The sequence below is a fragment of the Haemaphysalis longicornis genome, unplaced genomic scaffold (assembly GCF_048455015.1).
Source record: "Haemaphysalis longicornis isolate Haplotype H1 unplaced genomic scaffold, Haemaphysalis longicornis Haplotype H1 scaffold_1, whole genome shotgun sequence".
Classification (NCBI taxonomy): domain Eukaryota; kingdom Metazoa; phylum Arthropoda; class Arachnida; order Ixodida; family Ixodidae; genus Haemaphysalis; species Haemaphysalis longicornis.
In genome coordinates, this window is record NW_027526203.1 from 161,997,592 (window position 1) to 162,010,954 (window position 13,363).

Here is a 13,363-nt window from a genome sequence, read left to right on the forward strand (position 1 = left end):
CTAGGATCCATCAGACCATCTCCGACAACAGAGCGATGTAGAGAAGAATCGCACGCTAACGTATACCGGCACACCATGGCGCCCACTCAAATACCTGATATCGTAAAACCTTCGGCGTGTGGAATAACTCGTACAAATAACAAAAACGCCCTACGGCCTCCATATTTTGATAAAAGACCGTTTATGAGCTTCGTTCAAAATTTTTTTCTCACCAATACCCTTGTGCTTAGAGGTGAAGCCGAGGTTAAGAAAACCGGCGTAAGCTTGGCCTCTGTAGGACGGCTTTCCCACATTGAGGGATGCTCAGTGAAGCTTGTCCGTCTATGGAGAGAGTATGATTACAACAAAAACCGCCCCAACTCTTGTTTCATTGAACTATCCCGCAACCGAATACCTAAGAATCAACTGTTAAGACAGGTCAAACATTGCGTCAAGTTCCCTGATGTTTAAAAATTACACAGTTCACAGTGAAATTGTAAATATTGGGGAATTCCCGTCCGCTGTCAGTGCATGGGCTTTTTGCAGCATAGGCAAACAGACCGCCCCATGTTTGTCTGCTGGGATAGAACTCTAGTCCGCCCAAGTTTCATTTAGGTGATTCATTAGGGAGTGCGCTCACTCCCAAGTTACAAACGTTTCTTGTTTCGTGCACTTCTTGGACTGCGTCCGAGTGAAAGCATATTGTTGGTCACGTTGTGGCTCGGCACAACAGCTTCGCTGGTCGTTTTTCCCGAAGTGGAAGGGCACTGAATTCTGTTTATAGCTACCTTCTCGCGATTGATTCTTTTCGTTCTTCCAAAAGAATGCCTAATCGTAGAACGGAAAATCGTGTTTGACAGTTCATTCACGCGAGCTATGTATTTCGATAGCTGAAGCATCTAACGGAGACCGCGCATCAATAGCGCATCAATGTGTGTGTGGGTGTGTGCGTGTGTGTGTATGTGTGTGTGTGTGTGTGCGTGTGTGCGTGTGTGTGTGTGTGTGTGTGTGCGTGCGTGCGTGTTTGCGTGCGTGCGTGCGTGCGTGTGTGTGTGTGCCTGTACGTGTGCGTGTGCGTGTGGGTGCGTGCGTGCATGCGTGTGTGTGCGCGTGTGCGTGTGCGTGTGCGTGTGTGCGTGTGCGTGCGTGTGCATGCGTGCGTGCGTGTGTGTGTGTACGTGTGTGTGCGTGTGTGCGTGTGCGTGTGTGTGTGTGTGTGCGTGCGTGCGTGCGTGTCGAACCGGAGAAAATACTAAATCGGTTACGGTTCGGGTACTGATAAATTGATTTCGCTCCGGTTCACCTAAATCACGTACCGAACCAGTGCCCAAACCGTCCGGATGCTTTGAAGCGGTTCATGAACCGGTTCGAGTACTTAAATTATCAGCGAAGTAAAGAAGTGTTCAGTTGTTTAAACGACCATTAACACAAAATACAAACAGAAGTTCAAAACACTGCAAATTTAACGGGTTTCAGTATCATCAATCCCCTGCCCCTAGATTTGACCTCGTTCTCAGCACACGTTCATGTAGCGAGTCAGGACCTTGACAAAGCTGTCGTCCAGGTTGCGCAAAACCTTGTTTATTATGCCGTCTGGGCCCGGGTCAGATCTGGTCCGGAGGTCCTGATTGGCACATCGTACATCCCCTACTGTGATGGAATGGTCCATAAATTCATTCTCCTTACCCATGCATTATTTAAGCTCCTCTTTGAGGTTGGTCCCTATATGTCTATCACGGATAGGTTTTTTTAGATAATCGTCCGAACCACGGAGTAAGATAGAGAGGAGCACCGACTGTGGCCCAGAAAAAATCATTTGCGCGGGCCGATAATGTCCCCGCGCCGCCGGCCGCCCAGCTTTCATTCTGCTCTCTTCCTCTGTCGCACCTCTCTCGTCGCTGTGGCTTTGTGCGTTGCTCTCCCTTTGATCCGTCTCCCCAGCAGCTTTTTTCCTTTCGCCGCGACATCTGTCTGCTAACATATCAAGCTGCACGCGCTATCGAGACGCGTGGGGAATCGAAATCACGGGGCGCTGCCGTAATTAGCGGAGGTATAATCGCACACCGCCACATATGTGAAGATCGCTTATTCCTTATCAGGGAAATTTTAGTCAAAAAAGTCAAGGCTAGCTGAGAAATATCGATCTAACCCAGCAGAACTATGATTCACTCGTACGACGACGATTTCTGAAAAAAAAAAATAAACAAGAAATGAGCCAGAGTAATATCGCACCCTACAACATGCACTCTAGCCTTATTCGGCTTACGGTAACGCGATGAAGCGCGAAAATCACCATCTTTTACATCGCCCGCTACCCTGCCGCATGCTTAATGATTTATGCTTCTTCTGCACACAAACAACGTTAACGAATGTCGTCCGCAGTCTATATATAGGCGTGCGGCAGTGATGCATACATTTCCACACAAGAAATTTACGGCTGCCGCCTTGCAATGAACATGGAAAGGCGCTGTCAGTGTGATTAGGCGACCAAATAATTCCGAACGCTATCTTTATTTTAACCGGTGTCGTTACTTACGGCCAGATGTTTACTGTCACCGTGCGGTCGTGTAATCTTGTCGATTGCGTCTTCCGATAACGCCGTATGCATTGCTGAGCAACGTGTTCTGATGACCTGGTTTGTGAAAATAATGTTTTTGTAGATTAAAGAACGAAGCCAGATAATGACCTATATTCCGACATAAGAAGTGCTGACGTATTTTATAAAAAACTTCATTGAAAAATTCAATTCAAATTAAATTTGCAGCATCTGCTCACATCCACCCATCTCGCTATCTTATAATGGTGCCATCGACGGAAGTCTGCCGCCTGCATGTCGTATCTGCGTGTCGTAATTAACAGTTGGACAACCAGATGAAAGGTTGCAAGTGTTCACATGTTGGAGAGGAAGGTGGGGGGGTGGGGGGGGGCAAGTGCTGTGGAGCCATGATACTGAAATATTTCTCGAAGCGTCCGCCAGCGTGCCCAGCCATGGTTGTTTCGATTTGATTGATGGCAGGGTTTAACGCACCGACGCAACGCAGGCGATGCGGCGCGCTGTAGTGGAGGGCTGCGGATTAATTTTGACCACCCGGGGATTTTTTACGTGCGCCGAAATCTCGTACACACGGGCGTTTTCGCTATTCGCCTCCACCAGAAAAGCGGCCGCCGCGGCCGGGTAGCGAGCCCGCGTCCTCGTGCTCAGCAGTGCAACTCCTTAGCCACTGAGCCACCGCGACGAGTAGCCATGGTTGTTTCGGAAGTACTCTCAACTAGTCTGAACTTAAGAAAGAAGCAGCTGATCGTGCAATTCAAATAGTTAAGGTGATTTGAAACTTATTGTTGGCTTCTGAAGCACCTAGCGCCAATCATCATTGTTCAAGCAGCACTCCGCATTTTACGTGCGTTCTACAGCAAGGGGCAAGCTGCTTTCGACTATTTGGATATAGTTCTCAGGAGCGCAGTGCACATACAGTAGCATTGTGTGAAATGCGCATAATGCAATGCGTACTGTCGTATGCAGTTCCAAAAAGAGAAGAAAAGAAGCTCGGGGCTACACCCCGGCGCGACACGTGCAGAGATACTGAAGCAATTCGGCACGTCAGCTGACCAGTGATGTTCCGTGCGGAGAATTTTTCCTTTTTCAGGGAATTTTCGAGTGTAATTTTGGCCAAAAGGGAAAAGGGGAATATTTAATACATTCAATAAATTTTAGGAGTCGTGGAGTAAAAAAGAAAAATAATGTCAGTAAATGGGACCTTGCATCAGTTATTACTTTGTTGTTGCTTTTTTTTTCAAATTTCCCTAACGCATCCTCGGATTTGCCTTCGAATTTCCGCAGTCATGTTACCGCAAGCCACAAGCATCCAAGACAGCTTCCACTCCAGTTCATAAAACACGAGAGAGATTAGAGGAAAGAATACTCTGTGAGAACGAGCTAGTAAAGCGTGAAGCGGTGGCGTCTGAAGGGCTGAAGCCTGTTCCCATGTATTCCTTTGCAATGTAAAAAAAGTATTTCGGCTATGCCTTAGTCCGCGTGCTAGCAGTCAACAAGTGATGGCGCCAGCAATCCCGGCGCTGAGCAAAAATTACCTTGATTACCACACAATGTGCAGTTCTTTTTCAAACGGGCAGTTTTAACTTGGATCTTTAGCATGCAAAGTAACCATGCTGTTTCTTACAAAACGTAAAATACACAGTCAAAACTGCGGAGTGGCATGTGTCGTGGAATTTAGTTCACACTGAAACTCTGATTCTCTGAACAGCGCTTTTGTCCGAAATGCTACGCAAAGTAGACAAAGGGGGCGCTGGCTAACGCTGAAGACCGAACAGGAATCCACGTAGAGATCTATCATTTGCAGCAAGCGAATGCAGGAAATTTTGCAGGGAATTCTTGAGAAACCTGCGGGGAAAATATGCTCAAAATAGGGACTTTCTGAACCGAGAAATGGGAATTTTCCTCCCCAGTACGAAACGTCACTGCAGCTGACTGGTTAGCATTCATACCGAGCTTGAGCCAGTAAATGTAGTCTGCAAATGGCTAAAAGTAGAGGGCACTTTTAAAATCACTGGTTGTCAGACCTAGCTGGCTTCTGCCGGCTTTTGCGGAAAATGTAGAACACAACCGAAATTGTATTCACCAATGTACGAGCCGTACTCCTATTCGTGGTACGCAGTGCGCAAAAGGTAGCGTTTCTCTAGTGGCCAGATAGCTGTATGTAGTCTCTACATTTTCTTTTCCCGCCCTGCAAAGCAATCCTTGCGGTATCTTTGCCGTACGACAACTTCATTCCGTGCGGTAGTGGTAACTCGGGAGGTGCTGTCGAACATGCTACTCAACCCGTGCGAAGGAAGCGCGCAACGCACGCAAAGCTGCGCCAAAACAGGCTTAAAACAACCGTCGCTGAAGTAGACAACAAAGCTGCGGAATGGGTCCCGCCGTCACGCCCATTCGCCGCGACTGTGCTCCGCGAGTGAGGGACATTAAGGAGAGAGCGAAGTCGGCGCTCGTCTTTATCTTACTCTGTGGTCAGTAAGATGCTAAATTCAATTATGTTATTTTTACTGCACCAGCAGCACTCCAGGCCTGGGTACGATTTACGTGTCACATAATCCATATTACCGCAGCATTGACGCCAGACGCAATTTTCTTTTTATTTATTTATTTATTTATTTATTTATTTATTTATTTATTTATTTATTTATTTATTTATTTATTTATTTATTTATTTATTTATTTATTTATTTATTTATACACAGAAGTACTTTAATTCGGTTTATCGTTTTATGCCCGGATGCAATTCTTGATACCAACCCTCGTCTTTTTTATACAGGCTTGGGACTTATCGAGAAGACTGCTTGTTTCTCCGAGAGGTTATTGGTCCTTTGCTAATCGCACTAGGAGGAACCATCGATTATTTGAGCGTTTTATATTGGGTCAGATAATCGGTCGCCGTTACAATCTGACAGGCGTTTGTGCGAGTGCGTTTGTATGGATGCGTTTGAGTGTGTGTTTATTCCTTTGGTATTGGCCGCAATGGAAGCAATGTGAAGAGCCCAAAGACAGCAGTGAGAGTAAAGTGGGGGCCTCATGTGTTAGAAACATGCCAGTTTTCTTCAATCGGGTGATGTTCAGCTAAACTTGAACAAAGAAAATGGCGTTGATCTTTTATCGCAGTAGGCACAAAACTGGTGTCTGAATACTGCAAAAAAATGGGCCCGCAAGTTCGTATGCGCGTCTCAAAGTCCTCCTGATCCAACTTTCGTCCGCTTATACACGTTCCGTTGTGGCTAAGGCCAAAAGGTAGAGCCGACTGTTGACGAGTTACGCTGTCGCACACTTTTTCTTACGATTCCCGATTATTCCACTAATATACACGCTGTTGACCAGGGGCGTTTTCTTATGGTCATCACATTCTGTGTTCTGGATATAATTCTTCTCAAAGAAAAATCGACACTGATCTTATGAGTTACGATGCGGTTTCAATAAATTTGATCACAATAAAGATTTTTCCCTGAGGTTTATAAACGTCTAATGCGTAACCTTATTAAACGTCAGCACTGAGATTTTCCGCCCGTGAGTCGTACGTGTGCATACATCAAATAAGCGCGTATATAGGGTCTGAAAAGATTATCCTATCCCAACCGCCCCACATTCATCTACGTAAGTTCGATAGGGGTACCAAAATGCAGGGAGGTATCAGGGCAAAATGTGTGCTTCACATGAGTGACTCATGGCGCAAAATTCAATAGTTATTTTCTGTAACTACTTTCTTCAAAATATAATGCTTTATTTGAAAAAGAAGAACACAGGGAGTATACCAACACGCCCGATACACCATGTTAGCTTGCAACAAGATTTTATTAGCACACCAAGAGATGTCTCCAAGCAAACACCATTTAGCAATTGATAAATGACAGAGCTAGCAAGTGGTTACGGCAGAAAGGTTGCCAAACATAGCGCAACACTAAGTTACCAACTCCAGGGTAAAAGCTTACTGGGCAGCCGTCAGTGCACTCCTATTCACGTTACACCTCTCATTCTCGGGAGGAATCGAAAACGAAGCTACACACTTAGTCTCTTCGCTCTTTACGGCATGCTGATATTATTTTATTAGCGACTACAAAGCTAAATGATTGTAATCTAAGACTCCTTCCGCGCCAACGGAGTAAAAGGCGAAATACTGTTGCGTGGAATTGAGGAGAGGCCATTTTTTGCAAGGGTCTCTCCAAGCAGCTCCTAGCTGGCTTCACTTGGGGACTGGTGTCTCGGGAGGCAAAGTTACGTGGCCCAGGGTGCTCGCTAACGGACGCAAGTGCAGGTCAACCTGAGCGCACCGGCACAGTATCCGGCCCTGCGGCGGATGCTGCGGCAATGTCGATGGCATCTCGGGGCGTCGAACGGGCAGCCAAACCCCCAACGACCTGCAGCACACGCACCCGCAAAGCGGCAGCTTACTTATTTGAGATAACCACAGAAAAAAGCATTGAGAAGTTAACTACGGCCTATTTTCTCACCCTTTTTTAGCAATAAAGCCCATGACTGTTCGATGTTTAAGAAATGTTCAGTGGATCATTTGACACGAGCCATTAGATGGACACTGCGGATGACGGCCTCTTTCAGCGACTTCACAGACCTTCTCCTGACTCTAGTCGAATCTATTCTCTGTGCCTGAATTCTCCAATCTCTAATCTCCTCTTCTCCGTTCCTCGGTACCCGCACTGTCACTCGTGTTGTCTATCAGCTTCCTGCATCCCGCATTACTTTCTCTGCATACTACGTTGGATTTCGGTCATTTCAGCAAGGAATATTGCGACAGTAGATTTCTGACTGAATAATCGACCTTTGTAATAATAAAGGGACAAAGAAGTGAGCAGTAAACATTGACTTGTTGCCTTAGGTTACAATCGGGAAACCCTACGGCATGTTCTCAATTTTTGGACCAATTTAAATGGATTCATCTTTAAGTGAAGTGCGTGCGAATGTGCCGCTGCCCTCACACCGTCATAGGGGGCCGATTACGGGTTGTCGTATGTGTCGACAAACTAACACATGTGCTCGGGTTAATATCGCAAATTGCAAGCATGTGTAACTCATACTGCTTCTTATACATTCAAGACTCTATATTACGCTCGAAATGGGTGCAAATCAAACAGCTGAGAAAACATACGAGCATAGTGAACAACGTTGTGACGTCATTAAGTCAGTTGGTGCGGTGACTATAGTAAGGGCGCATTCTCTTCTTCCGCCCATTTACAGATGAACAGATGAACAGAGCACTGCAGATGATACAGACTTCCGCTAAATGCTTCTATAATGAATTAAATAGGTCCAACTGCGCAATGAAGTAACCAATATGGCTTCGACTGATTTCTTTTACTGTCGCTTTAAGGGACGCTGCGGTAGGTAGGTCTGATAAATGCTTTCTGTTTTTCCTTCATGGCAGGAAGAAATGCGGAAGCCGTGCCATAGTTATCACCCTCACAGAGCGAGGCTCCGTGATTTGCTGTATTCACCGCAGAAGCCACTTTACAGCTGTGCTTGGACATTAGGCAATGCAAAAATGACATTTTCAATTGCGTGATATCACACCACCCATCACATCATTTCCTCACTACAATCGCAGGTCTTGGTCAAATCTGCTCTCTGTGACACACAGTGCTTGGTCACTGGGGCGCCTCGGCAGCGAGCAGACCCACGTGAAGTTTTAGAGAGGGAATTGTTCACCAAGCCTGTGCCAATTACTCTGTCGATTTCTTCGCTGTTGCTGTGGGTTCCACTGGATAACTGCCGAGATATCGTTCTAGTCCTGCAATATTTGTATTTTAAAGCGTTTGTGGAAGACAGCAGATTGCTGAGTGAACAATCAACCTATGTAATAATAAAGGGACTTGGTTTCTTGCCCCGATTTTACCTAAGTAGACAGGGCATGTAGGAAAACTTTTCGTGACGCTCTGCTTATTTTGTCGTCGCTCTTTCAGCAGAGCGTGTGATAGAATAGCGCAGAACGACAGAGCGGGTAGAGCGCGTGGAGAGAACTGCCCCTCTAGATTGGACAGAGCTGCCTTCGCAACAATGGCGACGTATTCATGGATATGGTAAGTCGAAACACGATTCTCCACCTGCCTCTGCCTCGAAGGGTCTTATGACTCCCGCCTCCGCTTGTACGCATTTTGGAAAATGGTCTCCAGCCAACGCGGTCCACCAAAGAGAAGGGAATTGGAGAGACGGCGACGAGATGACAATACTGTTGGTAAATAAAAGGAGCGAGAAGCTTCCCATGCCGCTTCTAAAGCGAGCAAATGTGGCCACTGAGGCGGTTAGAGCGATAAGCATGGTTGGTACGGTTTACAAAAAACATGCGAGGAACGCCACGTTGCGGACTTCTGAAGCCGCAGCCAGGCGCGCGCATCGGGCCCAGCCTCAAGCTCACGAGAGAGAGCAACGAGATGCTGACGTATTCTTAAAGATCCCTAATATATATGAATTGTAAATACCTTTTTGCCTGTCATCGAGAGGTTCAGTTAGCAAGAGAATATCGTCAGCGAGCCTTAAGTAGCTGAAATAATCTCAGTTACGTGGGTGCCCAACATTAACAAATCAAGCTTGCTAAACATGTCTTGCAAGTAAGCTGCAAATAAAATTAAGACTTCGACGGGCACCCGTCTGGTCGGAAACTCAAGACATAACAGACACCGATCACAAAATATAAATGATTTAGAAAACGTTTCGGTGATATCGGAGCCTTGTTTAGGTGATTAGGCCGCGTGTTTCAACCTATTTATGCTCTTAATTTCTTTTCTTTTTCTTAGCTTTTAGTGTTAACAAGGCTTCCGTTCTGGGTGCCGAGACGTCATTATATTATTTTTTTTGTGGTCAGGTGTCTTCGTCATTTCTTCAATGAGTGAAAATAACTTCGGATAGTTAACGGTGCCTTGTTTAACACATGCTGAATAAGGAAATGTTAACTTTCTTGCGAAGTGTGGTATCGCCACAGTATAAACTGACAGGCCATCTTATCGCTCTTCACATGTCGACCAGGCCTACAAAGTCGTGAACATTTTTTGCCACAGAAACTCATTTTTGTTTATTCTTTCTTGCCGCAAACCTCGACCGAATGGAACCACCTTCCCGGTGATATGGCATCAATAGCCGATTTTTTGTCGATCGTTGTTCGCCTTTTTCGGGAGTAGTAATTCCATGTAAATTTCTTTCCGTTCGTGTTGTTGTTCTTGTTTGTTGCTTATTTTCATTTCTCTTTAATAACTGTTGTTGAGCGCATGTTTTGCACATTTCTTGTGTAGTACTGCGTAAAATTTGTATAGTTTGCTTTGTAGCTGGCAAATGCTTTCCGCTTGTGGTTTAGAACGCGAATATTTCTACAGATCCGTCCGGAAGAACCCCTAGCGTATTTTTTGTGTACTTTTGTTTTCTGTACTACATTCCTGCCGCTTTGTTACTTGTTACTTCTATTGTTTTTCCCGAAACCCACTTCCCTCCCTAATGCTTGTGCGATTGAGGGTACTTGAAATAAATAAATAAATAAATATTTCCTGATAAAAGCAACCTATGAAGTTTGAAGGAAACCCTGACTTAGAATAAATAGAAAGGGAATATACCAAAGGAATATTTGTGTTCGAGCCAAATCAACCAAAAAGTGCTACGTTAATTACACAACTGTGAAATGGCAGTGCGAATTCAACACGTGAATTCAACACGCCTTCTTCAACACAGAAGGCAAGCAGCTGGGATTAAAAAATGCGCAAGGTACACTCGGCCCACGGCCAAATGCACACAGTACCGAATTACATGGATTTACAACTTCATAAGTTTCGTTTTTAATTGAAACGGAAATAAGTCGTGCACTAATATCAAACCATAAATTAACCGTTCTTAATTATATATTTACGAATAAAACTTCAAGTGAGAAAAGAACAAGCACGCAAGCTATATAATTCTCTGCTGTAATACTATACTCGGTTACAACTCAAGAACGGCACCACCTCATGTAGTGTATCACTCCGCCAAAGCGCCGGACCCCTGACGTCAGTGCGCGCGCGTTTTGAAAGGGGTTTGCTATGAATGCGTGATATCGTCTGCCTTGTCTCACGCAGTTTGTTTGTCGTCACCGGAGTCGTTTATAAGCATAGTAAGTCCAAAAAATCACGGGAACGGCTCACGCCATGCATGTTCAAAATATTCCCAGTAACGCCGTACTTGCGCCGCGGGGAGAAACATCCGGCTACGGTGATAAGGCACAGCGGCAACTTCCGGTGCCGTTCTTAAGTTGTCACCGAGTATAGTTGTTCATGGCAGACTGCTAAGCTGATCAAAAATTCCGAGCTATCTCCACTAACTTGAAACTTGGGGAGGGGCGAAAGCATGCAATATATAAGGGTGTTTTTGGCACCTTGGCGTTTCTGCCAACGGAGATTCAATTGTTGGGGGGTAGAGATATACAGCTTTGCTCTAAAAATCTCGTGTCTTTGAAGCACGAAGAGTCCTAGCGCGAGGCGTAAACGAGTGTCCCGGTGTTTTTTTAGTACGCGTTACGAAGTGTTTCAGCACGAGGAATAAACGAGTGTTCCGTTGTTTTTTTAGTACCCGTTCCGTCTTAGCGCGAGGCTCAAATGAGTGTCCCGGTGTTTTTTAGTACGCGTTACGAAGCGTTCCAGCGCAAGGCGTAAACGAGCGTCCCGGTGTTTTATTACCGTGGCTGCATGAGACGACAGTTATGACGACGACATGACACTCCCACAGCCCGAGCCCCTAAGGGGCTTAGCCTATAAAAAAATTGCATAATGCATGTACCTTTTATTTGTTGTTTGTGATATCTGCTTATAATGTGAACCCGGTTTCCGACAGGAACAAACAATAATAGAAAGTGATCGCGCCAGTTAGGAAAGCAGAGTGGCATAATCTAATAATATTACCGTTCTCTGTTGGTCATGCTATCTACAAGGACTTTGTGAGAATTGCAACATTTCTGAAAATAAAAAAGATACTCACGGACTCTCACGTGAGCCACTTCGCTTTTGTCTCCGTTGGCACCTCCATTGGCAACAGCCCCTGGAGCAATAGAATGGTAGGAAGCTTACAGCTGAATTCCATGTACCAAACAGATGCTAAGCCGCATGCGTCTTGCCGCCTGCGATGGAGTAGCTGGACATTTATGAAGCTTACAGAAAATTGCACTGTTCAGCAATGCACCAGCACGGCTCAGGTTATATCCAAATAATATACATTTATTCATTTCCTGCTTACATTGCACCCGTAGGAAAATATTTTGGAGAGGGGGGGGGGGGATGGTGAGGGCAGGAACATAATTTAGGAAAAGTCAGAAATATTACACGAAGGCATAATTCGATGTAGAATAAAGAAAAAAACATCGGGGCACTTAGGTCTACTCGCGTGCTTTGACGGCGAACGCCTGACGATACTTATCCAAGGCTTCTTTAGTGCTACATCATACTTGCGCCTCTTTCTTCGCTTTTGGCCCGAATCACTTCATTAAGCAGACCGCTGACACTTCACGCCGCAGGCTTCTCGAAAATCAGAACTCTAGCCGGCTGAGGTGCGCCTGTTCTACTCACACGTTATGTATATGGTAGTACTTGTGCAGCTGTGCGCACGCTGTTTTTGAGTAGACCTTTTCTGATAGGGTGTGAAGCCATAAATCGGAAACTTCGGGGCAAGTTACTCTGCGATATGTTTTGTCAGGTAAAGATACTATAGTTTCAAGTGCACTTACCGATGACTAAAACAAAGGCGAGGGTGACAGCAAGCAGCTTCATGGTTATTTACACCAAGTTGGCACCTGGAAAGGCAAACTTGAAAGAGTCATGGAGATCGGGGAATTAGATGGTCGTATTACAGTCGGTTGCAGTTAATGCAGAGTTTAGAGACGCAAGTCGGCTTGCAGTAAAAGAATGCCAGAACCATTGATTTGATTGATTGTAGGGTTTAACGCGCCGACGCAACGCAGGCGATGAGGCGCGCCGTAGTGGAGGGCTCCGGATTAATTTTGACCACCTGGGGATCTTTAACGTGCGCCGAAATCTCGTACACACGGGCGTTTCTGCTTTTCGCCTCCATCAGAAAAGCGGCCGCCGCGGCCGGGAATCGAACCCGCGACCTTGTGCTCAGCAGCGCAACGCCTTAGCCACTGAGCCACCGCGGCGGGTAATGCCAGAACCATTCGCTTGCAACTATACAACTGCTAGAACTGATATACCAGGTCATCGTCGTCGTCATCATCGCCATCATTACCATGATCATCATCATCCTCAGTCTCTTTTCAGAAAAAGAAGAAAACTAAAACCGCCCAACACTTTTATGTTGGGCGAAATGCGTGGAAAGGCAACTCGGCGACGAACGCCAACCAAAGCAGCGCTCAAACAACCTTTATATGTGATTTTTTGTGACTAAGTAATCTCTGAAGGTTGGCCCAAACTACCTAGATGGGCGCTAGGGCTATGTTCAGACTACCGACACCCGAAGTAAAACTGAAACTTGCAAGACAATGCAAACGATTATGAATAAATTTCAAGGAAGCGAACAGTCACTCATCACTGCGCTTAGGGACAGACACCTCCCTGAAGTACAACAGGATCAGCTCCCTGATTAGACAGGAGCCCCAAACTTGGATCTAGACAAGCCCATCACCACGGCAGAGGTACGCACAGCACTTCTCAAACTCCGCAGAAACACCACTCCCGGCAAAGACAAGATCACCGATGAAACACTGATCAACCTCGACGATCACTAACTATATGAACGAGTGTTGGGCCGACAGCAAGCTTCCCAAAGAATGGAAAGAGGCAGAAGTGAGGCTCTCGCCAAAACCGGGGAAAACACCATGTATAGAAAACCTACGCCCAATTTCTT

The 13,363-nt window shown here is 45.8% G+C and overlaps 1 protein-coding gene and 1 pseudogene across 2 annotated transcripts in view; both read right to left on the reverse strand.

Annotated features, from left to right (window-relative positions):
• Window positions 1-13,363, reverse strand: part of LOC144155501 (uncharacterized) — a 339,376-nt pseudogene that overhangs the window by 112,819 nt on the left and 213,194 nt on the right.
• The window catches only part of LOC144167047 (4 kDa defensin-like), a 12,386-nt gene continuing 4,764 nt past the window's right edge, over window positions 5,742-13,363 (reverse strand). Inside the window, exons 2-4 of one of the 2 annotated variants that reach the window (XM_077696447.1) lie at window positions 12,228-12,293; window positions 11,486-11,545; window positions 5,742-6,900 (exon numbers count right to left, since the gene is read on the reverse strand). In XM_077696447.1, coding sequence (XP_077552573.1) covers window positions 6,779-6,900; window positions 11,486-11,545; window positions 12,228-12,270 — 225 coding nt within the window. In that variant the 5' untranslated portion in view covers window positions 12,271-12,293 and the 3' untranslated portion in view covers window positions 5,742-6,778. Of the gene's footprint in view, window positions 6,901-11,485; window positions 11,546-12,227; window positions 12,307-13,363 lie in introns of both variants that reach the window. The other variant, XM_077696439.1, reaches the window with a different exon arrangement.